This window comes from Theropithecus gelada, chromosome 5 (assembly GCF_003255815.1).
Source record: "Theropithecus gelada isolate Dixy chromosome 5, Tgel_1.0, whole genome shotgun sequence".
In the NCBI taxonomy this organism is placed as follows: domain Eukaryota; kingdom Metazoa; phylum Chordata; class Mammalia; order Primates; family Cercopithecidae; genus Theropithecus; species Theropithecus gelada.
The window spans coordinates 115932475-115960011 of record NC_037672.1 but is presented as its reverse complement, the minus strand read 5'-3'; the positions used below and the strand labels follow the sequence as shown (position 1 = coordinate 115960011).

The 27537-nt window shown below is 37.0% G+C and overlaps 1 protein-coding gene across 1 annotated transcript; it reads right to left on the bottom strand.

Moving 5' to 3' along the window:
* Positions 1–1160: 1160 nt before the first annotated feature.
* On the bottom strand, positions 1161–27446 carry METTL14 (methyltransferase like 14). The gene is made up of 11 exons (XM_025386600.1): positions 27215–27446; positions 24848–24936; positions 23385–23472; positions 21250–21330; positions 20803–20890; positions 18304–18394; positions 15609–15750; positions 12406–12498; positions 8681–8797; positions 6927–7137; positions 1161–2729 (listed from the first exon to the last, which is right to left on the bottom strand). The coding sequence occupies exons 1-11, from the start codon at positions 27278–27280 to the stop codon at positions 2425–2427; spliced, it is 1371 nt and encodes a 456-aa protein (XP_025242385.1). The 5' UTR covers positions 27281–27446; the 3' UTR covers positions 1161–2424.
* Positions 27447–27537: the final 91 nt, after the last annotated feature.

The window sequence follows — 27537 nt, the reverse complement described above, 5'->3', positions numbered from 1 at the left end:
AACTAAAAATTTATTTCTACATAATTTTTTTTTTTTTTTTTTTGAGACAGAGTCACTCTGTCGTCCAGGCTGGAGTGCAGTGGCGCAATCTCGGCTCACTGCAACCTCTGCCTCCTGGAGTCAGGCAATTCTCCTGCCACAGCCTCCCAAGTAGCTGGGATTATAGGTGTGCACCACCACGCCCGGCTCATTTTGTATTTTTAGTAGAGATGGGGTTTCTCCATGTTCTCCATGTTGGTCAAGCTGGTCTCAAACTCCTGACCTCAAGTGATCCACCCGCATCGGCCTCCCAAAGAGCTGGGATTACAGGCATGAGCCACCATGCCCAGCATTTCTACATAATTTTGTGGAATGTAAGACATGTAAATATAAAGAAGATCAAAATTTAGAAGAGGTCAGAGTAATGAAGTTTCATTGGAAACCTTTCCTCAATGAATACATAGTCTATTGCAAAAACAATACCTCAATCTTTACTGAAAGTGAAAGTTAGCAAAACCTAGTGAATCAATTCCATCTTGGTATTAAAAAGACCAGATTCATCGTCAAAGGGATAAATTCTAGGTCTTACGTTCTTTTTCCACCATATACTCTTTTTTAAATAACTTTTCCCTAAATATGGTAGATCATGGCTCCCCTTAACTTTCAACCAACAAAGCAGCCATACCTACCTCTTTGTAAGATGAAATTGTGACACCGATCTCACAGGTGCCTATGCCATGTAAACAGCAGGAATGTCACCTCCTCCAGGAATGTCACCTTGGGTAGGCCCAGGGTATGGAACGTAATAGAGAGCCCTGTGTATAGGACATGGTTACTCTTTAGCTGCTACTTCTAAGGACCCATCACAGGCAAGTGGAATTTCTCCATCCTGACCTCATTCCCAGGTCAATGCTGACATATAGAGTTCTAAATCTAGATAATTTGTAATTAGTGAAGTTGAAAATATACCATAATTTCAGCAAAAACCATAATTTCAGCAAAAAAATGCTCTCTTGTACTAAATAGTACTAGGCTTTTAAGGATCTCAGCCTTATTTCTTCTATCATTCAGTCCTTATCTTCAAACTGAGTCTTTGGTGGATGTACTATAATCTCATCTTAGGTATAATATGAGCACAGAATGGTCATTAAAATCCATCAGACAAAAAAAAGAGATTGATTTTAGGTCAGTCCTTTTTCAACTGGTAACAACAGTAATTCTACTTATAGAAAACAGACTCAAATCTCAAAAGTTTAAAGTTTCATTAGAAAAATCATAAAAATAAGAAAAGTATTCATCAAGAATAATAGTATAATTTCATTATCAAATTCATTTAAAACATGAATTACAGTATAGCAAGAGAAGTGACAGCATAAAGTCTTATATAATTTTAAAAACAAACATCACACCATATGGTTTTAATAAAAGGCAATAGCAGTTCCAATTTCCAAGCTGTATCCTTAAGTTGAGGGTTTTCTATAGTTGGTTTTACATTAAACTATCTCCATAAGAAGTTTAAAGGTGTATGTCGTTTCATCACCAAGTATTTTAGTCCCAAAATGTTTAAACCAAGCATCTGATAATGAGGTGCCTTGTTGTTGCCTCTCTTTTATTTGAGGAATATAAAATTTAAGGTCAATCCCAGTTCAAGTTCACACCAGAGTGCTATCTAGCACATGAATATTTGTCCTCCTTTGCTTCTTAGGAAGCATGATTAGGAGTCATAGCCACAAAATTGAGATTACGATGATGACCTTTTTTTTTTTTTAAAGTCTGCCTACTAAGTTCCATCTCTTCTTTCACCCATCCCTGGAATCTCCACCTCCCCTATCAGATTTTAGATTTGGGAAGAGGTGATTTTGTTCAAAGTCTCTTAATTTCTTCAGTATTCAAATTATATCTGAGTTTATTTAAAACTTAAAAAAAAGATGAAAAAGCTCACCTCTTTTTATTGTTTCATCAAGAAAATGTTAAAACCCTGACAGAAGCTTACCATCTGTTCCAACCCTACTCTATCAGGGCCCCAAACAGCTCCCCATTTGCTATAGCAGCAGTGACAGGATGTGCATTACCAACTCCTGTCAGCACTAGCATGATACCACAGACTGGATCTTTTTCCATTATTTATTCCCCAAAATTAGCAAAATCCTTTGTAATTAATTGAAGTCTATCAGAATAAATTCAGTCTCTGAAGATGAAGCTACTTGAATTGTTCCATTCTGTTCATGCACATAACAAAAGGCAGGATTATTCATTCATCCTGAAAAAAAATGAGACAGTGTGTGTGACAACCGCAAGCGAGGCTGGCTAAGACATTCCTGGAGCTCAGAGAAATTAAAGCAAAGTGCAAGCTGGAAGTGAGTTCTAAAGTTAAGTCTCCCACTTGAAATTTAATTACAGTAAAGCAGGTTAGAGGAGGATGAATAGGTTCAATGTCTTCAACAATTATCGGGGTGGAAAGCCACCTCTGTGTGCTCCTCCACGGCCCCCTCTAAAGCCACCTCTTTCTCCTCGGAAGTTAGATCGATTTCTTTCTCGTCCACGGCCAGCAGAAGTTCCACCTCTTCCTCCACCTCTGGGAGCTCCACCTCCTCGGTCAGATTTAGATTTGGGAGGAGGTGATTTTGGTCGAAGTCTCTCAATTTCTTCTGTACAACCAGTCAAGTAGGAATTAGGAGCACTGAAATAGGATGCATATGTTTCCGCATTGTAGTTGCTATTTGTAAGTGTTGGTCCAACTGTGAGCCAGCCTGCAATGGAGGAAACAAAGATTATACTTTTTATTTGCAATTTTCTCTTCTATTATTAATTCTTTAGAAGCTAGTTCAAATCCCCAGTGCATTCTTAAAGATGTCCCCATCATTCATCCCATATTGATATCTTTTACAGAATAGCACTTAACTGTGGTAATGTTTTAAAGATTTAACAGGTATATATCTTGTTTTTCCTTCTAGACTGTAACTTTTGTAATATATCCTCTTCATTGTCCCCATCCATGTACTATCTTTTGTGAGAATAGAACTTAGAGAAAAAAAATCCTATACATTACACTGAGTTTGGGTTTAGTGAAACTGTAATAAATTATATATAATCTTCCTATTTATGTAAATGGTGCCATTTTCTGATTAAAATCTTGGAGCCAACTTTTGCTCTACACTTGCTAACTAGAAAATATTCTTAGTTGATAGGTCTGAGAAATTTAACCACTACCATGTTACTCCTACTCATTCCTATCTTTCCATTTCTACTGCTACACTCAAATTTAAGCCCCCCCCCCCGTTTTTTTTAACAAAGTTAATACCCTACCATATAACACGTGTCACAGACATACATATATACTGTAATGATCTCATAACCTATAGCTTCTCCTCCCTCTAAAAGTGGAAAACCTAAAGCAAAGATTAAAACATGTCACTTCTCTGCTCAAAAACCTTCCAACTGTTTCCACAAAGCCCAAATTCATAAATATGAAATATAAGATCTTTTACAATGATGGCTGAATGAACTTTCCAATAACACTTCTCATTAATGCTTTTCATGAACCTCTAAGTAAAACAATGAACTACTATAGTAACTTCTTCTATACTAACCCCTATTTTTGTGCCCATATTATTTTCTTTTCTAACCTGTCAACCTGTTAAAAATCCCACCCTTCAACATCCAACTCAAATATATTTCTTACATAAAATGAAAATTATTTCTTCTTTCTCAGAATCTCCACTGCACATTATACTTCTGTAGGTAAAAAGCTATTTTGTCAATTATATTGCTAGACAGCTCTGCTTCTAATAAGGATATTTTCTGATTAATTAAACTGTCTCTAGAATAGAAGGAACTACAAAATTAACTATAAATACCCAATACAGACACCATGCTTTGGGGTTCTCTGGGTGTGGTGACTCTTATAGACATGTCTTTTGCAAGGGTCCCTGGAAATATGCCTCTGGAGCATTACAAGAGACACAGCATTATTTGGGACAGGTTCAATTATCCCTAAGAATTAGGTTATTTATCGGCAAAATTAGGGTTATAATATATCTGCCCCATCATCCTTAGGTTATTTCTTAGAAAAGTAGATGCATCATAAAAAGCTATAAAATGAAAAATATTTCACTAGGATCACATTCTAAAATACAGTAGCCATTTCTGTACAATACTTAGTTCATTGTTTTTCAAAACATTTTTAGCTTCTAACAGTGCAGGAATACAATAAGATTTATAATAGTTGAAGAAAAAAAGGTCAATTACACTGTGCCTTTTATGTATGACCTGACAGATACCATGATCAAGAAGCACATTCCACACCTGTGGGCTCTCACTGACTATTAAATCCATGAGATTTTTATTTGCTGCCTTCTAGTTTGTTTTTTGGCACGTTTGTGGTATTATGGCACATGATATTCAATATATGTGGAACACAACACCACAAATAATAAGAAACAGAAAATTTAAAGATATAATAAAAATAACTAATACTCTGTCTCCCTTGCTATATTGTCTCTTACATAAAACATGGGCATCTTTGCAGAGTAAACTAGCTGTAGAAGTCCAAGGGACTCCCCTCTCTTCCAAATTCTGCACTGCAACATTGTGTTTTACTAGAAATTTGAAAAGTATTACTAAGAACAGAGTAAGTTTAAAATAGTCTGGCTTGGGTCTGGTGGCTCACACTTGTAATCCCAGCACTTGGAAGGCCGAGGCGGGCGATCACTTGGGGTCAGGAGTTCGAGACTAGCTTGGCCAACATGGTGAAACTTCGTCTCTAACAAAAATACAAAAAATTAGCCAGGCGTGGTGGCGCACACCTGTAGTCCCAGCTACTCAGGAGGCTGAATCACTTGAACCCAGGAGGCAGGGGTTGCAGTGAACCAAGATCGTGCCACTGCACTCCAGCCTGGACCACAGAGTGAGACCTTGTCTCAGAAAAAAAAAAAAAATTGTCTGGCTTCGGAGTATATTTGACTCACATAGTTATCTGTAAACCTTTATTTTAACGTAATGGTAAATAGTATTCCTAAGGTATATGTGAAATACCTTAGGCTATTTCCTTGAGGAAGAAGTGTATTTGAGGAGCAACTTAATAAACTAAGGTCTTTTTTTTCTTTTTTCGAGACAGAGTCTTACTCTGTCACCCTGGCTGGAGTACGGTGGCACAATCTCGGCTTACTGCAACCTCTGCCTCCCAGGTTCAAGCGATTCTTCCACCTCAGCCTCCCAAGTAGTTGGGATTACAGGCACACACCACCACATCCAGCTAATTTTTGTATTTTTAGTAGAGACAGGATTTCACCATGTTGCCCAGGCTGGTCTCAAACTCCTGACCTCAAGTGATCTGCCCACCCCGGCCTCCCAAAGTGCTGGGATTACAGGCATAAGCCAGAGTGCCTGGCCATAAATTAAGGTCTCTTGAACAGACTCTCAATTGCACATACTATTATTTATATGGCTAACTCCCAAACACCTATTCTTCGATCAATCAGATTGTTCTTCATTATTTTAATGTAGCTAATACTAAGTTTTTGCAAGAGTTTCTTTCTTGAAACTCTTGCCTATTCAATTTCTTTCTTTTTATACTAGTAGTTTACAAGTACAAAATTAAACCTTACCCCTAACCTGAATATCAATCTAAAAATACTTCAGATAGAAAGACAGCAAGTAAATCCAAAGAAAGTAGAAAGAAAATAAAAAAGCAGAAATTAATTAAATAAAAATAAACATGTAACAAGGCAATGAGAAGACAGTCACCGAATAAGAGAAAATATTTGCAAAAACAAATCTGATAAAGTACTATTCTGCAAAATATACAAGTAACTCTTAAACGTCAACAATAAGAAAACAAACAGCCAAATAAAAAACGGGCCAAAGACCTTAAAAGACATCTCACCAAATAAGGCATACAGATAGCAAATAAGCATATGAAAAGATGTTCTACATCATATGCCATCAGAAAAATGCAAATTAAAACAACAATGTGATACTACTACACACACACTAAAATTGCCAAAATCCTGAACACTGACAACACCAAATGCTGGTGAGGATGTGGAGCAACAGGAACTCTCACTGCCGGTGGAAATGCAAAAAGGTACAGGCACTTCAGAAGACAGTCGTGGCAGTTACTTACAAAATTAAACACATTCTTACCATACAATCCAGCATTTGTGTTCCCTGGCATTTACCCAAAGGAGCTGAAAACTTATGACCACACAAAAACCTGTACACAGATTTCCACTGTAGCTTATTCATAACTGCCAAAACTTGGAAGATGTCCTTCAGTAGGTAAATGGATACATAAACTGTGGTACATCCAATGGAATATTATTCAGCACTAAAAAGAAATGACCTATCAAACCATGAAAAGGAATGGAGAAATCTTAAATGCCAATTACCAAATGAAAGAAGCCAATCTAAAAAAGCCACATACTATACAATTCCAACTATATAACATTCTGACAAAGGCAAATTATGGAGACAGTAAAAAGATAAATGGTTGTCAAGGGTTGTGGGTAGGGATGAATAAGTGGAGCATGGAGGATTTTTAGGGCAGTGAAACTATTGAGTATGATCCTATAATGGTGGATAGATGTCATTATACATTTGTCCAAACTCACAGAATTACTACACCAAGAGTGAATCCTAATGTAAACCGTGGACTTTGAGTGATTATGACGTGTCAATGTAGGTTCATCATTTGTAACAAATGTACCACTCTGGTGGGAGATATTGATAATTGGAAAGGTTATGCATGTCTGGGGCAGAAGGTATGTGGAAAGTCTCTGTGTCTTCCTCTCAATTTTGCTATGGACCTGAAACTGTTCATATTTGAGTACAGCAAGAAAAGGAATCAAATGCATAAGAACTTTATTTCACACAGCACCGTGTCCTATTTCTTGACATGCATAACCCAAAGAATCATAAAGTTGTTGTTGTTTTAACTGAGGTCCTACCTGGTCGAATTGTACTATCTCTTCCAAATAGATGAAGGCGTCTTCTACCAAGACAAAAATGCTCAATTATATGAAAAATTTCTACAGGTTTTTCTATATTGCCAATTTCAGGTTCTTCTGTGATAATTAAGTCAATGTCAACATTAGCATGAATGAAGTCCCCATCTGTGCTACGCTTCACAGTTCCTTTGATCCCCATGAGGCAGTGTTCCTAAATAACAAGAGCAGACCAATTAATCTCTTTTAATCAACAGTCATTCCAAAACCTTTTACATTGACGTCCTCAATTCTAAAACAATCCTCATTTCTCCAAATCTTTGGGATACAGTTATTTCTCTTTTTTTTGAGACTGGGTCTCACTCTGTCACCCAGGCTGGAGTACAGTGGCACAATCTCAGCTCACTGCAGCCTTGATCTCCTGGGCTCAAGTGATCCCCCTGCCTCAGCCTCCCAAGTAGCTGGGACCACAGGAACACGCCACCACACCTGGCTAATTTTTAAATTTTTTGTAAAGACAGGGTCTCGCCATGTTGCTCAGGCTGGTCTCAAATTCCTGGGCTCAGGTGATCTACCTACCTCGGCCTCCCAAAGTGCAGGGATTATAGAAGTGAGCCACCATTTCTGGTGAGATACAGTTCTATGGGCAACAAAACAACAGGAAAACCTGGATCTCTGGATGAGGAAAGACTGCCATGTAAATAAGAAAAACTCTTTTCTACACTCTCACTTACAACACTCAGTATTTTCAGAATACTTCATTTCTGATCCCAGATGTGTGGATTTTTCCCATACCAAGCAATTCTTCATTTCTTCATCAACACATTCAATTCAATTCTGACACTATCTACCTAGTTAGTGCAGACCCCACAGGTCAAGGGCTGAGAACCACATGATTGCACCACCTTCAGATACCAATCACAAGTCCAGATTGTCACCTGTGCTTCTGACCAACTGGCTATAAATCAGAGGTTCCCACGACCTCTTCCTCGAGTTAGATCATTTGCTAGAACAGCTCAAGGAATTCAGGAAAGCTCTTTAGTTACTATGATCTATTTATTATAAAAGGATACAACTCAAAACAGCCAGATGGAAGAGATATATAATGAAAAGTATGGGGCATGGGGCATGGAGCTGCTGTGCCCTCTCCAAGTGGACCACAGTCCCAGAAACTCCACAGGTTCACCAACCCAGAAGCTCTCCAACCCCTGTCTTGGAATTTTTACGGAGGCTTCATTACCTAGGCATGATTCCAGTCCAAAAAAGACTTAATAAGAAAGACCCTCCCACCAGTGGCTCCCTAAAAAGTAAAGAACAAAACCTGTTAAAACCTGATACTAGCAACTCAGAGTCACAAGGAACAGAAGTTCTCAGGGGTTCTTGTAAAGGAAAAAGAAGGAAAGAAGAGAGAAATATGTCTCTAAGCTGGCCAGCTAGAGTTTTGCGGCTCTCTCTTCTTTCTGAGCCTAGAAAAATTCCACGGGTCAGTGTGATCAAAAGCCTTTATCTAATAGAAATATGGCATTTAGGACATAGAGGAATATATACGCCCCTTTTTAGCATGGTGGGGTTATCTAAGACAATGAATAAAACATTTTAAAACTAATTTGGATGTATTCCTGTAATGCTCAATGCTATCTTCACCAGTCTAAGAAAAGGACCTTTTTATTAAAGTTAATTAAACAGTATATAGTGATTTGGAAAAGCTTGAGAGAAAACCATGAAAATTTAAAAAAACAAATCAGTAAAGGCAATACCTTTGTTCTCTGAAAGACAGCCTTTGGATCTAAAGTTTTAGTCTTCCCAGGATTGTTTTTATTGGTTTTAATCCAACAAATATCTTCACATCTTCTGTAGCCCCATTTTCGTAAACACTAGAAACAAAATAATTTTAAAAAGAAATCCTTAACTTAAAGAAATAAACAATACTTACAATAACCAACTAGCTTTAAAAAAAAACTTTCTAGAGGCTTCAGACACTATATTCCAAGGTTTCAAGGTAATTTTGTTTCAGTGTAGAATATAAAAAGAAATGCCAGTCTTTAAATATATAGCCATAATACGGAATACATATATACCTTCTGGATATCAACGTCACATATATAGTTGACTATCAAAACATAGAAAGGATTACATCATCTCCCAATTCTACATTCTAGTGTCATCAATGGACATGGGGTTTTAAATTTTAAACGCTCAGACCTTCTGTAATCACAAAATAATCCAAAACACAATTTGATTCCCACCACCTCAATATTCTATTCTCTGACAAAGCTGTACACTGTTGAAAATCTTCTAAATGCTAACTTCAAATGAGAGTCTTATAAAACCTTATTTCTATATTTAATACAACTGTAAAAATGTTCAAACTTAAAATTGCTACATGTATCTCTTTGTTGGGTAAAATGGTACTTTCATCTCTACATAACCTAGAAAATAGAGATGTGAACCTTAATGACCTAGAAGCTGTTACACATTAACATAAAACAAATACCAGCTAAATGATTGCTCACAGTGACATCTGAAAGTCTACCATATGCTAGTGCTGCGTAGCTGCTGGGAATAAAAACATGAATAAGACACAGTCCCTATCCCCATCAACTTAAGAATAAAGGAAGGAAAAATAAATAAATAAGTACAGTATTGCTGGTATGATGATCAAGTACATATAAAGATATAGTAGAGGGGGGTTGGGGACTAGGGGAGGGATAGCATTAGGAGAAATACCTAATGTAGATTACAGGTTGATGGGTGCAGCAAACCACCATGGCACGTGTATACCTACGTAACAAACCTGCATGTTCTGCACATGTATCCCAGAACTTAAAGTATAATTTAAAAAAAACCAAAAAACAAAAAACTTTCCAACAAGCTTCCTTTCCACCACAGGAAATCCTGTTGGGAGTTCCCCCTGAACCAAAAAAAAAAAAAAAGATATAGTAGAGTATAAAACATACACTTTTCAGGAATGCTTATTGGGTAATGTAAGATAACACCTCAAAATGAAACTTAGAATTTTATTTTATTTAATTAATTTATTTATTTAGAGACGGAGTCTCACCCAGGCGGGAGTTCAGGAGTGTAATCTTCACTCACTGCAACCTCTGCTTCCCAGGTTCAAGTGATTCTCATGCCTCAGCTTCCCAACTGGCTGGGACCACAAGCACGTGCCACCATGCCATGCTAATTTTTGTATTTTAGTAGAGATGGGGTTGGCCAGGCTGGTCTTGAACTCCTGGCCTCAAGTGATCTGCCCGCCTCTGTCTCTCAAAGTGCTGGGATGACAGATATGAGCCACTGCACCCAGCAGAGTTTTATTTTAAAATCTCCGAAATCAAGATCAATATTTGTTCCTGTTACTAAATATTTATTTTGCACCGTGTCATTAACATCACTATGACCTAAATTCTTTTTTTTTTTTTTTTTTTTGAGACGGAGTCTCGCTCTGTCGCCCAGGCTGGAGTGCAGTGGCCGGATCTCAGCTCACTGCAAGCTCCGCCTCCCGGGTTCACGCCATTCTCCTGCCTCAGCCTCCAGAGTAGCTGGGACTACAGGCGCCCGCCACCTCACCCGGCTAGTTTTTTTTTTTTGTATTTTTTAGTAGAGACGGGGTTTCACCGGGTTAGCCAGGATGGTCTCGATCTCCTGACCTTGTGATCCGCCCGTCTCGGCCTCCTAAAGTGCTGGGATTACAGGCTTGAGCCACCGCGCCCGGCCAATGACCTAAATTCTACATGCCCTAATCCACTAATTTATCAAAAGCTCATGAGTATTTATCATGCTGAATTATTTTTCTAAATCTTAAATCATTTTTCGCCAAACTCTCACCAGTATGATAAACTGCTGCATAAGCAAATAAGATAAAAACCTCCTGGATGGCTACTCAGGAGGCTGAAGCAGGAGAATCGCTTAAATTGGGAGGCAGGGCTTTACAGTGAGCCAAGATAGCACAACTGCATTCCAGCATGGGTGACAAAGCAAGGCTCTGTCTCAAAAGAAAAAAAAAAAGATAAAAATCTCCTAATCATTTTCAATCTAATTTGGGGAATAAGAGATGAGAGGAAAGATCAAAGTCAGATATTAAAGTTAAAGTAAATACCAATATGCCTATAAAAACATATGTTTCACTCTTACTTTTCTATAGCATCCTGAAGAGCCACCACCAAAAAAAAATGGAGATATTCAACTGAAATACAGTTATAGTCTACCTTGGAGTTAATAAATAATAGAAGCAGTGATGTTACCCAACAGCCTTACTATTTATATAAAGAATATAAAGTAATTGTAGAATTTCAGAATTTGGGCACGATCTTATTTCCATATAATCATACTTGTTATCTCATATAATCCTACTTAAATTTTTCAACTGTCAAATGGATACCTCCCCAAATTGGAATGATTAAATGAGATAGTTTGGTGTACAGTAAGTAATATGTCATAAAAATGAAAAGTGTCAACCAATAAAATGTGATGAAACTGAGACCCTCAAGAGTATCTTTTTGCCCAAAGTCTTACTGTTACATAGCAGACGAATTGAGAGCAAAATTAAGACTCCTGATACCTAGTCATAATACTGTTGTTATTCTTGTTTAAAACAGCATATATATTATTTTGTTCCTTTTGGCCAGGGCCAATCAGGCCCAGGAATGGTGGCTCATGCCTGTAATCCCAACACTTTGGGAGGCTGAGGTGGGAGGATCCCTTGAGCCCAGGAGTTTGAGGCCAGCCTGGGCAACATAAAAAGACCTAATCTCTGAAAATACTAAAAAAAAGTAGCCAGGGGTAGTGTTGTGCCTGTGGTCCCAGCTATTAGGAGGCTGAGGTGGGAAAACTGCTTGAGTTCAGGAGGTCGAGGCTGCAGTAAGCCATGACTGTGCCACTGCACTCTAGCCTGGGCAACAGAGTTGGTACCTTGTCCCAAAAAAAAGAAAAAAGAAAAAAAAAAAAACTCCAATACAAAAATAAAATAAAATAAAAAAGCTCTGAAATTCAATTAAATATTAGATACTTAAAATAAGTTCAGGTATTATAACTTCTTTCTCATTCATTCATGTCTTCCATATGCTGTGTTACTTTTCCAATTTTATTTGACTTCCATTTGGATTTCAGGAGCCAATGCTCCTGAATACTTTCAGCTACTCATAGAATACTTTTTAGCTACTCATAAAGAATTGTAAATGACACCAAGCAGCTCATTTTTGAGGTATAATTTGGAGCTTCAAATCTTTAAGCTGTTCTCTTCCTGTACTTGTAATGAAGCGTCTTTTGAAAGAGCTACACATTTATCCCTAGTGCTGGTTAACTAACTTACAAGTATTGCCTTTCTTACGTTCTTTTCTGGAAATTTTTTTTCTCAATAATTTAGAATTATTTAAGAAACAAAGGACAAAATAACATCCACTTTCAAACATCCTATGCAACATACTGTTGTATTTTTTTTCTTATTAATTTAAAAATCCACTTTATAAAAGCACCATCTTACCACTCTTCCAAGGTCCAGCCCCTCCCCAGAACCACACCAGAGAAAAATAAATGATCGAGGTGCTGCAATCTCATCAATTTCTAACTTCATAATCTGTAAGAAATCAAAACAATATTGCATAAAAGTATTTTGTTTCCCATTCATCCTAAATCCAAAAGAACAACAATTAAGATTAGGATAGATGTGTTCTTTAAGTATATTAGTTTCCATTAGGAACTATAATAGAAAATAAACATTATCCTTAAAATTACTTGTTCTATTGTTTTGTTACTTTATATACAAACAACATACACACATGTGCTCACATATACATATATACACTTGCTTTTATATGGAAAGAGCTTATAGGAAACAATAGCTATAGGATTATGGAATTTTTTAAGATAGAGCTTGAGAGAGATTCTCCAGCAATGTTTTATCATTTACTGAAAAAGAATGAAGCACTTAACTGAGCCCAGAGTTAGGGACAAAATAAAAATAAAATATAGCAATAAATGTTTCGGGAGGACTGTGATATCTAGTATCTACAGAAGAACTTCTCAATAAATCAATACACATATTTTCCTACAATTACTACTTAAAGTCTGAAATGCTAAAAAAAAAAAAAAAAAATTCTCTTTGGACACTAATTCTAAAAGTTAAGTGTTGGTACTTTCATTAAATTCTTGTGTTCTTAAGTAAAACACAATGACCACTACTGACTCTCCACCATGAAAAAGAATACCTGTGAAACCCAAACACTTTTCTTATTTACATTTTGTTATTACATTAACCACTGGCACTTTCTTTAGGATAATATCTCATAAAAGTTAAAGAGCTTAGGGCTCTGGGGCCAGACAAAATTTTTCAATATGCCAGCCAGAGCTGAAGTACAGTGAAATTAAACTGAAATCAAGAATCTGCATATGAAATAGAATTTCTTTATTTTAAAAACTGTATTAGTTTATTATATATAATTGAAGCTCTTGTACCTCACTGCTGAAACCTCACGGATTGGTTAGAGAAAACAAAGTTCTGCCTAATTATTAATAAAGGACATAATCAGATTGCTTAAATTTTTTCTTTTGATCAAACTGACAAAAAATGGTTTTTAATATTCATATTCAACTTTAATGAGGATATGCTTAACTAGACATTCTTAAACACTACTGAAAGGAATGTAAATTTATACCTATCTGGAAAACTTATCTGCAATAAATATCAAGAGCATTAAGTCTTTAATCTTACGTCTTAGAAATACTACATTCTGTGCACTTTTCTGATTTTTCAACAATAAATACAGATAACACTTTAAACAGGGAAGGGGAAAAACTGTTACATTATAGGAGCCACATAAATGTAAATAAAAGTGCTAGGAATATTAAAGCTAATAGGAAAAGCTTCAAGGAAGAGGAAGAATTAGAGGTAAATCTTGGAAAAATAGATATGATTAAGAGTAGTAACCACCATTAACTCAGAAAGGGACATGCAAGGATTCCCATCTGTTTTCTAAGAAACATGTCTTCCAGTTTCAGTCCCTTCCTTGCCCCACATCTTTTCTAGAAGCGCAGGACGCTCCTGGTTACACTGTCCTTGAAACTCACTGTTCCCTTGGTTTCCATTACATTCATACTCTCCTGGTTCTCTTCATTCATCACTGAACAACTCGTTTTTAAATTTATTTTATACGTAGTATTTAATTGTAAATGTTTTCCCAGGTTTTACCGTCAGTCCACATTTTTATACGGAGACACGATCCCAGGATAAATTCATCTATTTGCATGGATTTTATGTGATAATCCTCTAAAATATGTATTTTGAAACCAGATCTGCCTGTCCTTAGAGTTTCATATTCTATTCCTATGACCTCTTCCATTTGAATGTCTCACATATACCTAGAAATCAACTTATTCAATATTATTTAACCTCTCTAATCCTGCTTGTCTTCTGAAACTCACTCTCAGTTGGTGACAATTCAATCCACCTATCCCAAGATAGAGACCATGAGTTATCCTTAACTCTTCCCCTCATCCCAATCACTCAATCTTACCAAATCTACCTCCTAAACATTACTGAAGTTATCACCTTCTTTCCATGCCTACTATTACCCTAATTGAGGGTCCCTTCATCTCAGCATTACATTACTCTAAGAAAGAGTCTTCTAATTATTCTCCTTTTTCCAGAATTCTTTCTGTTTTTTGAGACAGAGTCTTGCTCTGTCGCCCAGGCTGGAGTACAATGGCGCAATCTCAACTCACTGCAACCTCTGCCTCCCGGGTTCAAGCGATTCTCCTGCCTCAGCCTCCCAAGTAGCTGGGATAATAGGTGCGTGCCACCACGCCCACCTAATTTTTATATTTTTAGTAGAGCTGGGGTTTCACCATGTTGATCAGGCTGCTCTCAAACTCCAGACCTCGTGATCCACCCGCCTCGCCTCCCAAAGTGCTGGGATTACAGGCATGAGCTACCATGCCCAGCTATTTTTCCAGAATTCTTTCCCAGACTCTACCCCAGCTTCCAAACACCAATCTGACCTTTTTACAAAACTGGTTAAAACTCTTCAAAGACTTATTAATGTCTTCAGAATAAAAGTCCAAACTCCTGACACATCACCTCAAGATAGTCCCAATCTGTGTTCCAACAATACCAATGTACATACAGGACCTCCACCCCACAACCAGATAGTCATTTGCCTCCATCCCTTCTGTTCTTGTTGTTCCTTGTGCTTGTAAGACCCGTCCCACATCTTTCTTGACTAATTCCAACTAATCTATTTATATTGTTCAGGTGCCACCTCCTCTGTGTTCATATGTCCCATCTACCTGGGCTTGGTCAATTGTTCTCATGTCATCTTATGCAGGACTCCATCATTTAATCAACAAAATTGTGATTATGTGTCCATAAAGGCTATTTATCCATACTTTACTACACTGTAAATGGTTTAAAGAGCCAAGGACTCTAAGACCAAAATTGTAAGTCTTCTATAGCCTATTTGCTTATTATCTGCTCAATGTTCAATTTTTGCCTTGAGAAGAAGAATCAAATTAAAGATAATGTAATATTGGTCAATGTACCTTAGACCTTCAGCTATAATTTACACTATAAATCTATATTTATAATCCATACAAAAGTAGGGATGATATTTATTATCTCACTTTCTGACCAAATAAACATATTCATTTGAAAATAAATAATTCATTACAACGTAGAAAGTTTCATCATACATCATCCCAAGTCCAGCACTTTTCATTAGCAGTGATGCCAGTTTCTCTGTAATATTCTTCTAAAGGGGGTTCCAGAAGAATCACATCAAATTTGGGTGTTAGTTCTCTGATGTCAAAGGCTTCTATATCAGCTTGTAAGTACCTATTTGATTAAATCATAAAAAATGAGATTTTTTAAAAAAAGCTTTTTAAATAAGATTTTCAAGTACCTTAACAGATGGTAATGAAAGAAAAGTCTTAGATATCACTAAACATTATTACTGAACACTATTTACAAAGTAATCAGTAAGTTAATTATTAAAGGCCTTTTTATTGAGAGTCTTTTTTTCTTCAGTATAGACTTAAACCATCTACCAGTGATCTTTCTTAAGTCATGAACATAATTAAACTACATAGTAAAAGTCCTATTATTCCCCATGTACACCCAGAATATATTCTTCTCTCAATATTAAAAATCCATACTCAGATGTGTCTCTGAACCCCTTTCCATTCTCATCTGAATTTTTCATTGTTTTATTCTCAATTGTTTAGTTAGTTAGAAAATCCATTTCTCTGTAAGCTTTACATGCTTCCCCCTAAAACACAGTTTTCATATAATTTTCTTTTATTAGTTTTGTCATTAATAAAAATGTTTCTATTAAGAGTCTTTTCATGCTACCTAATATAAGTTAGTACTGGCCTTTACTGAAAAGATATTTTCACATAGCATGAAAATATTTTAAATTTAAAATGCTTTAAATGTAAATGGGTTTTCGTGGTTTTTTTTTTTTTTTTTTTTTTTTTGAGACAAGGTCTCACTATATTGCTCAGGATGAATGCAGTGGCTATTCACAGGCCTGATCATAGAGTACTACAACCTCAAACTCTTGGGCTCAAGTGATATTCCCACCTCAACATCTCATTAAAGGTATATTGTAGGCCACGCATGGTGGCTCATGCCTATAATACCAACACTTTGGGAGGCCAAGGTGTGAGGACTGATTGACCCCAGGAATTTGAGACCAGCCTGGGCAACACAGTGAGACCCTGTCTCTATGTAAATAAATAAATAAATAAGCAAGCAAGTAAAGGTGTATTTTAAAATACGACGAATATTAGAGTATACTTAGACTTCCTCTCCACATACTAAGACATTCTGTGGTGCTTCTAATGACTTACAGAATACTTTTTTTTTTTTTTTTGAGAAAGTGTCTCACTCTGTCACCAGGCTGGAGTGCAGTGGCACAATCTCGGCTCACTGCAAGCTCTGCCTCTCTACAGGCATGTGCTACCACACCCAGCTAATTTTCATATTTTTAGTAGAGATAGGGTTTCACTATGTTGGCCAGGACAGTCTCGATCTCTTGCTCTCGTGATCCGCCCACCTCGGCCTCCCAAAGTGCTGGGATTACAGGTATGAGCCACCGCACCCAGCCCAAAACACATTTCATCATATCGTTAAATGTACAAAACATTTAAAGCTAAATTCTCCAATTGCAAAGATCTCATAAACATTTCTGAGGAAAATATTATTCTGTTTAGCAAGGTTAAAAAGAATTATCATATTCCAAATTGTTAAGAATAGTATCTCAGAATGCTAAGCTGTTATTAGTATTTGTTTTCTTCTTATCCTGAATCTACATTTTCCAAGCTTCCTTTAACAAACAAATTACTTGACAAGATATCATTTAAAGGCATTTTAAGTAAGTTATCAAGAATATGGAGTCTCATTCTGTCACCCAGGCTAAAGTGCAATCAAGCGATCTCAGCTCACTGCAACCTCTGCCTCCCAGGTTCAAATGATTCTCCTGCCTCAGCCTCCTGAGTAGCTGGGATTACAAGCACGTGCCACCATGCCTGGCTAATTTTTGCATTTTTAGTAGAGATGAGGTTTCAGCATGTTGGCCAGGCTGGTCTCAAACTCGTGACCTCAGGTGATCCACCTGCCTCAGCCTCCCAAAGTGCTGGGATTAGAGGCGAGCCACCGTGCCCGGTTTGGATGACTTTTAAGAAGAAAAAATATTTAGAGGCACTTTAAGCAAATTATCTGAAAAGCTGAAAAAAAAACTGAGAGCCCACTGTGAAGTCAGCACCAGAGTTTCAAATAAACATTTTTGCTATAATGAAGAAATAGGGCTCCGTGAGGTGGCTCATGCCTGTAATCCCAGCACTTTGAGGCTGAGGGGGGCAAATCACCCGAGGTCAGGAGTTTGAGACCAGCCTGGGCAACACGGTGAAACCCCGTCTCTACCAAAAATACAAAAATTAGCCAGGCATGGTGGTGTGTGCCAAAAATTAGCCAGGCATGGTGGTACATGCCTGTAATCCCAGCTCTTCAGAATGCTGAGGCATGAGAATTGCTTGAACCCAGGAAGCGGAGGTTACAGTGAGCCGAGATCACGCGACTGCTCTCCACACCGCAGTCTGGGCAACAGAGTGAGACTCCATCTCAAAAAAGAAATATAGAGCCAGGAGTGAAATGCCTGTAGTCCAGCCGAGGTGGAAGGATTGCTTGAGCCCAGGAGATGGACACAAGCCTGGGCAACATAATGAGACCCAGTCTTTAAAAAACAAAAAAGCAGAGAGAAGAAACAGAGTAATAAAGCATGTTAACATGAGTGTTGAATTTAGGAAAAAGAAAAAAGGTTACAGGATAAACAAATTGATATTTTAAGCCTGAGTTGGGAATAAACAGTAATTGAATAAAAATACTTACATAGGAGGAGTGTTAGATTTAGCTATTAACTCATCCTTTAGCCTGATGAGCTCCCTCAGTTTAGGATATTCTTCAAATCTGTCAGCTAAACCTGAGCAGAAAAAATAGTAAAGTCTAAATTCAACTCAACTGAAGTTAATATCAGTAATTCAAAAGTTATGAGCCCTTTCAAGAAAACAAAACAATACATACACCACTTGACTCATATCTCTTAAGAAAGTTTAATTTCTAATAATTTTAAACAATATGTATGCAGATTTCATAACTAATGACATGCAAGTAAAAATCCAGATGTTCTTAAAACCCAGTCCAAGTCAATAAGCCACTTAATATCACATATTTATTAAGTTAAACAATCACCCCTAGCATCTAGTTTAACACTCAGGGGAAAAAAAACAAAATAAATTACCTTTCTTGTGTGATTTTTTCCCCCTTCTTCTTAGCTAAAAAAACAACAACAAAAAAAAACCTTCTCCTAAAGAACCTGATTAAGATTTGTACTTAATTTCTTGGATAGTTATTCAAAAGCAAAGAAAACAAGTGTTTCTTCCCAAACAGGAAGCATACTTATAACAACAATAAATTATATGAACTTCCTAATTTAAAAACCAAAAATACAAATATTAGTAACTTTAACATCAAAGAAAAAAAGAAAAAGAGTTTATAAAGCTTCCTCAATCAGTGGTGGCAGATCACATTTCAAATAAAATGAATTTGAAGATTTTATTATAGTCAAGTTTCAAGACAGCAGTCAGCTTCTAATCATCTACAAAACAGAAGGTACAACTTTTCCTCAATCTGTAATAGTTTTCTAAGTATGTTTTCTTTGCCTTGGGGAGGCAGGTATCCTAAGAGCAGAGCAGTTTATATCTAAATCTGGTTATACAATTTAACCACAAATTTTTATGCTACATCTACATTTTGCTTACAAAAACATTAAAATTGGTTTCTCTACTTCAAGAGTAATGTTGCTTACAAGTAACAAAGGAAAAACTAAATTTGATTATATCAAAAATAGAATGTTTGTCCTACAAAATATACTATCAAGAAAGTGACCCACAGAATGCGAGAAAATATTTGCAAATTATTCATCAGGTAAGAGACTTGTACTCAGAATATGTAAAAAATACACACCCACACCCACACACAAAGAGAATATATAAGACTGTTGTTATTCAATAGTAAAAAGACAGTGAAACAATTTAAAAATACACAAAGTATTACGATATCTCTCTAAAAAAGATATTTAAATGGCCAATAAGCATATAAAAAGATGCTCAGTATCATTAGCCACTAGGCAAATGCAAATCAAAACTACAATAAAATACCACTTCACACTTACTAGGATGGCTACCATAAAAAACAGATAATAATAAGTGCCCAAGATGGGAAGAAACTGGAACCATCATACATCATTAGTAAAAATGTAAAATGGTGCAGCTGCTTGGAAAAACACTTGAGTAGTTGTTAGAAAGGTAAACATATATAATGGCATATTACTTGGCAATTTAAAAACATGAAGTACAGGCACATGCTTCAACATCAATGACCCTTAAAAATAGGCTAAGTGAAAGAAGCCATGACAAACCACCACACATTGTATAGTTTCATTTATATGAAATGTCCAAAATAGGTAAATGTATAGAAATATAAAGTAGATCAGTAGATACTTAAGGCTGAGAAGGGGTAGATGAGAAAGAGGAAATGGGGACTGACTGCTAATGGGTACAGGGCTTCCTTAGGGGAGATGCAAATGTTCTAATATAGATTGTGGTAATAGTTGCACAACCCTGTGGATACATTAAAGAAAAACACTGAATTATACTCTTTGAGTGAATTGTACAGTATATAAGTATTACCTCAGTAAATCTGTCTAAAATGCAAGAATAGGCATAGTACCAAACTGGAGCCAAAAAGAAACAAACAAAAAAATAGTAATATTGATTTACAGAAAAAGAAGGTATACCGGGCCCGGCGCAATAGCTTACGCCTGTAATCTTAGCACTTTGGGAGGCCGAGGCAGGCAGATCACCTAAGGTCAGGTGTTTGAGACCAACATGGTAAAACCTTGTCTCTACTAAAAATATAAAAATTATCCAGGCGCGGTGGCAGGTGCCTGTAATCCCAGTTACTAAAGAGGCTGAGGCAGGAGAATCGCCTGAATCCGGAAGGCAGAGGTTACAGTGAGCCAAGATCTCCCCACTGCACTCCAGCCTAGGCAACAAAGCAAGGCTCTGTCTCAAAAAAAGAAAGAAAAGAAAGAAAAGAAAAGAAAAGAAAAGAAAAGAAAAGAAAAGAAAAGAAAAGAAAAGAAAAGAAAAGAAAAAAAGAAAGAGAGAAAGAAAGAAAAGAAAAAGAAGGTATATCAGGAGCACTGAGAACAAAAGAAAGATGTCAAGCTGGGAAGAATAATTTTGTTAGAAATATCCACAAATTGGATAAATTACATGCATGTAATTGAGAGTCAGCAATAGCGTATTCCAAACAAATCTGACATACCTACATCCCTGATGAAATTCTGAGGTCTATGTCCAGTGTCTACAAAATGTTGGCAGTAATCATTATGGGGATTTAAGCTCTGTGTTCCCTAAATTTAAAAAAACAAAATTAAATTTGTAGCATGCACTGTAATGGCAGATGAATTATCTCTACTTTGTTTTCTACTACAAGGTCATACAAAATGCAGTCAATTGATAGATTTAAAAAATAGTAATATTTGAAAATACAACTAATATTATTACTTTTCAGTAGCTACTGATATTAATATACCTTTATCTCACACTAGCCAAATATCAGAAGACTATTTCATGAGCAATTTTAAATAATCTTTATTTCATAACAATGATCCTTAAATAATCAAAAAATATCTTGAAGACAAATAGGTATTTAAAATCTTTTCAGGTATAGAGCTTAAATGTGATGAGTTACAAAAATTATTTATTTTACCTTAAGAAAAGTACTAGAATCTTTGTAAATCTCTTCTTCATATGGCAAATTTTCTTCTTCCTGTTGCATTTCTAGTTCATCCTTGAAAAACATAAGATTAAGTAAATGTTTTACAAATAGGGGCTATTTCTCTAATTATCACATCTTGATTAAAACTCAACATAAATACTTTATTTCCTTAAGATTTAATAAATGTTTTAAATTAGCATTGAAGTCAAACATTGAAGTCTTTGCTTTTCCCATCATTAGATCTAGCTAGTTGATTCTTTTCATAAAAAAATTTCCTATCATAAATAATAATTACTATAACTACTATTTTGTTGATTTGTCTAAAACTATTTATCTCATATACAATACTATAAATATTAGAGTTTAGTTTGAGTCATGAAAGATATGACCACCAATATTGCAATTTTATTTCCATTAGATTAAACTATACGAAACTGCTATGCTTATAGGTCAAAAAGGTTAGAATATCAGCAACTGTATATGGTTCCACCTAAAATAATCACAAGCATTTAAGTTATGTATTATCAGAACTGCAACATATAAGACATTATTCGTGAGATTAGGTATTATTTCACTGAACTTTCTAGAGATTTCATTGAAACTATACATTCTTATCTCTATTATATACAATTAACTTGCAAAAAACAGAAGTAAGTTTTTTGGACCATAATACTTTCAACTATTTCAACTAAATATTGCAACTACAAGTTAGAAGTTGGGTTTCCCTTGAGGCTCTTTCAGAAATATTTCTACAGTGTAGTCTAGGCCATAAATCCTAAAAATATCTGGATTGTACTATCCAATATTGTCAACATGGAATAACTCCTCCTCAAAAAAGACTACTGCAGCTTCTCAAAATCTGATCCAATCAATTACTCAAAGTTTCGTGGGTTTTTTTTTCTTTTTTTTTGAGACAGAGTCACTCTGTTGCCCAGGCTGGAGTGCACTGGCATGGTCTCGGCTCACTGCAACCTCTGCCTCCCAGGTTCAAGCAATTCTCCTGCCTCAGCCACCTGAGTAGCTGGGATTACAGGCATGTGCCACCATGCCCAGCTGATTTTTTGTATTTTTAGTAGAGACAGGGTTTCATCACATTAGCCAGGAGGGTCTTGAACTCCTAACCTTATGTGATCTGCACGTCTTGGCCTCCCAAAGTGCTTAGATTACAAGCGTGAGGCACAACACCGGGCCCAAAGTTTATGATACACTTATATCCTCAGTCATCTTTAAGAATATTATTGCCTAGTGCTGGTCAGGCACGATGGCTCACGTCTACAATCCCAACACTTTGGGAAGTCAAGGCAGGTGGATCATGAGGTCAGGAGTTCGAGACAAGCCTGGTCAATATGGTAAAACCCCATCTCTACTAAAAATACAAAAATTAGCCAGGCGTGGTGGTGCGTGCCTGTAGTCCCAGTTACTTGGGAGGCTGAGGCAGAAGAATAGCTTGAAACCAGGAGGAGGAGGTTGCAATGGGCTGAGATCACGCCACTGCACTCCAGCCTGGGCGACAAGAGTGAGACTTCATCTCAAAAAAAAAATATATATATATATATAATTACCCAGTTCTTACCAGATATTATGCTAAGTGCTTCATATACATAATCTAATTTAATCCACACAACTCTTGCATTAAGAAAAGAAAATTGGCCGGGCATAGTGGTTCACACCTGTAATCCCAGCACTTTGGGAGGCCAAGGCGGGTGGATCATGAGGTCAAGAGATCGAGACCATCCTGGTCAACATGTGAAACCCCATCTCTACTAAAAATACAAAAAATAGCTGAGCATGGTGGTGCACACCTGTAGTCCCAGGTACTTGGGAGGCTGAGGCAGAATAATCCCTGAGAACCCAGGAGGCGGAGGTTGCAGTGAGCCAAGATTGTGCCATTGCACTCCGGCCTGGCGACAGAGCAAGACTCCATCTCAAAAAAAAAAAAAGAAAAAGAAAAAGATAAGAAAACTGATACCATGGTCTTAATGTAACCAGTGATAACATACGCCACTGATAATTATTTTAGCACATCTTAAAATGAGGCTTTCTATCAAATTTGTTTTCCTAAATATAAATCTATCATTTGAATTTATGTTTTCTTTGACCATAAACTTATTTCACTCTCTACTTGCCTTGTATTCTTCCATTTTGTCTTCATCTGTCTCTCCTTCATCCAGATACTTACGTTTCGTATTTGGAGCAGAGGTATCATAGGAAGCCCTGAAAAATAAACAGAAATATTACTCACAAACATATACAAGATGCATAAAAGTATCTATTAATAATAATAATAAACAGATTATAAAAAAGAACAAGACAAAGTTTTCCTGATTAAAGAGTATCTATTTACCCAGTTTATAAGTCATCCAAAAAGTCAAATAACTTGATTGATAATTCTGTGCTTCATTTTCATGAGAAAGCAACCAAATGAGAAAATAAGCTGCTATAAGTGATATATTGAAAAGAAACTTATATAGTATGTATTATTTTAATCTGTTCTGAGCAAAACAGATGTCCAAATTGAAAACTAGAATAACGAAAAAATGTTCAAATGCTTTCTGAACTACCAAATAAATACCACTTTTAGGGTAAAGTATATTTCCTTTTATACAAATTTCTAGGCTGGGCATGGTGGCTCATGCCTGCAATCCCAGCACTTTGGGAGGCCGAGACAGGCGGATCACAAAGTCAAGAGATCGAGACCAGCCTGGCCAACATGATGAAATCCCATGTTTACTAAAAATACAAAAATTAGCTGGAAGTGGTGGCACGCACCTGTAGTCCCAGCTACTTGGGAGGCTGAGGCAAGAGAATCACTTCAACCCTGGAGGCAGAGGTTGCAGTAAGCCAAGATCGCATCACTGCACTCAAGCCTGGTGACAGAGAGAGACTACGTCTCAAAAAAAAAAAAAAAAAAAAAACACTTAAATATACTTATTTATTTATAGTATATATGCTAATTTTTAGTCTAACATTCCATTTTCTAAGTACTTTACAAATGGGAACTTACTATCCTCAGAAAATAAATATTTCATAATTACTGAACTGACAATAAAAACCACTGTGTCTAAAATCATTATTTTGATGCTTTTCTCAATACACTGCACACCTACCTAGGGGAATCTGTTTAGTAAAACAGTAATTCTTTCACAGTTTTTTTTTCTTTTTCAGATGGAGTCTCACTCTTGTCTCCCAGGCTGGAGTGCAGTGGCACAATCTTGGTTTAGCTCACTACAGCCTCCGCTTGCTGGTTTTAAGCAATTCTCCTGCCTCAACCTCCCGAGTAGCTGGGATTACAGGCGCCTGCCACCACGTTCGGCTAATTTTTGTATTTTTAGTAGACGGGGTTTCACCATGTTAACCAGACTGGCCTCGAACTCCTGACTTCCTGGGCTCAAATGATCCACCTGCCTCGGCACAGTGGCTCATACCTATAATCTCAGCACGTTGGGAGGCCAAGGCAGGCGTACCACTTGAGCTCAGGAAGCCAAGGCTGCAGAGAGCCATGATCACTCTACTGCACTCCAACCTATCCAGCCTAGGTAACAGAGTGAAACCCTGTCTCACACACACAAAAAAGAATTATTTGACTGACCTGCAAGTCTCTCTTGTTTCAGCAATTTCTCTCTGCTCATCTTTGCTATTTAACACGGCACCAATGCTGTCGGCACTTTCAGCTCCCAGCTGAGAAAAGGCAAAATCAGAAATTAGATTACAATGCATTGGACAGCCTTTCTAGACATTTGTAGCAGCATTTAATATATTAAATACTTAAAAAACAAAAACACCTTAATTCACATACACACAATAACAATGAATTAATCAGCCTGCAAGACAAACTGGAAAAACCCTGGAAAAAAACTGCATTAATTAAGAATGAGTTTGACAGCTGGCAAACATTTTATGCTTTCAGTTATACGGATGCTCCTTGATTTATGAGGTTATGTCCTGATAAACCCATTGTAAGTTGAAAGTAAATCTGTTTCAAAATAAACGTGGTAAGTGCGTTTTCAACTTATAGTATTTTCCACTTATGATGGGCTTATCGGACATAATTCCATCATAAGTCATTGAGCAGCCTGGATGCCTATCACTTTCAAACCATCATAAAGTTGATTGTTAAGTCAAATCATAGTAAGTCTGGAACCATCTGTATTTGAAAATAAGACACTTTAGCCAAATTCCTGTAAAGTAATATACACGAATTAATATAGATTGAGCATTCCAAATCCGAAAATCCAAAATCCAAAATGCTCCAGAATCTGGAACTTTTTGAGTACTGACATGACATTCAAAGCAAATTGTCACTGAAGCATTCATATTTTGAAAACTTTTGATATTTGGCATGTTCAACCAGTAATATGCAAATATTCCAAATCCTGAAGAAAGTCTGAAATCCAAAACACTTCTGGCCCAAGCATTTCAGATTAAGAGATATTCAACCTGCAGTAGCAATAACCAAAAAAAGCAGGTAAGACTGTGTTTGCACAGGGTTGTGGGTACCATGTTAAACATTTTGTAGGCATCAGCTTATATAATGTAACTTATTTACGCTATGCTCTAATAAAAATCGATCCAGTTTTACTCAAGCTAAGTCTTACTATTTATGGACACAACGCTGAACTTCACTACCTTAAAACGGCAACATAAATTTTGTTTGGCAGTTGGGAAAATTTTGCAAAATACAAACAAATGCAAACAAATAATGGTTACAAGGCTAAGTAGAGTGCAACCAATTCATAAAAAAACTTTAAAAGCTGGAGCCCCTGGGATTTGTTGAGTGTAAAACACTCAACAAATAATTGTCCTATGAATGTATCTTGAGTGAACTAGAAATCTGAATTCCATATTAAGGAGTAAAACATCTGTGGTAGCAACAAAGAGCTACTGAACATTATTGAAGATAATATGATAAAAGAAGTTAGGGAAAAGAAGACTTAGAAAGGATATTTGATTTGTCCAAGATCGTAATGCCAGCGGGATAAGGAATAAATCTGGATTCCAAGTTCCCACAGTTTCAGCAGTATACCACAAATGTGTTCATCAGATTTCAGAAGTCCATTTACTAAAACCAAGTTTACTGAAAAATAACAGCAAGATGACTAATTACAGTCTATGAGCATTTCTCCTACCACTTTTACTGATATGAATAGTAGAATTGAAAATACAGCCTCGATTTTAAGTAGAACTGTACACAAGCTGTATTTTCTGCTACTAATCAGCAAATGTTAACTTACTCATGCACAAGAAAGAAGTGAAGGACAATGGTTTAGAAGATAAGCTTTGGGGAGACAACCTAGGTTCAATTTCCCAGCCGAGAAGTGAGTGACCAGGAGTAAAATTCCTTAACCTATGGAGCCTATTTCATTACTTGATAAGTGAAGGTAATACTACCTGTTTCAGGAGATTATTGTGACTAACACAGAGTAAGATTTCAAATATTAACTGTGGATGTGACAAGGATATTGTACATAAGACGCAGAATATAAAATTTACACTCAGACTACTTCCAGTGTAGTCTTTAGAAAGATGTCAAAGAAAATACTGTAAACTGTAAAAATATTTCATAATGAAACCACAATTTCAAGAATTTGGGACTGACGACGAGGAAAAGTAAGAAATAGATGACCAGTTAAATAGTGAAGAGAAATGTAGGGAATAACAAGACACTCATCCTGGCGTGAACATGCCAGACACTCGGTGGGCGTTCCACAAAGGTTAAAGGCTAATCGTGGCATTCGGTTTAGCACCACAAAGACCGCGGAAGGAACTTGAAAAACATTCGGGGCACCACGAAAATTGAGAACTACAAAGGGAGAACCAGGGATCAGGATCGAAGGACCAGAAAGGCCTTAACAGCGGCAGGTAGAGAGGGGACAGAAAAAGGCGGGGTGTGGAGGGAGGAGGCGGCCGCGCACTCGCATTCTCGATCCCTCCCACAGGGGCCACCAGGGCCGCGGACCTGCTGCGCGAGGAGCTGTCGCCGTAACTTCTGCCGCTCCCGGATCTCCTGCAAGCGGCTATCCATGTTCCAACTCCTGCTTTTCACTACCCCGAGTACTTGTCAATCGCCAGTGAACCCTTGTCCCAACCTTTCTTCCGAGTCTGTGGAACGCTATATTCACTGTGAGCTTATGAACAGAGTATCCTCAAAGCTTTCCTCAGTAGGGACTTCCGGCGCGGCCGATATGGCTTGCTTGGCCCGGAAGTCCCGCCTCCTTCTGGACGCTTGCGATGTGACGCCACTTGGAAGGGACCCAGTAAGGGATCTGTTGCGTTACAGGG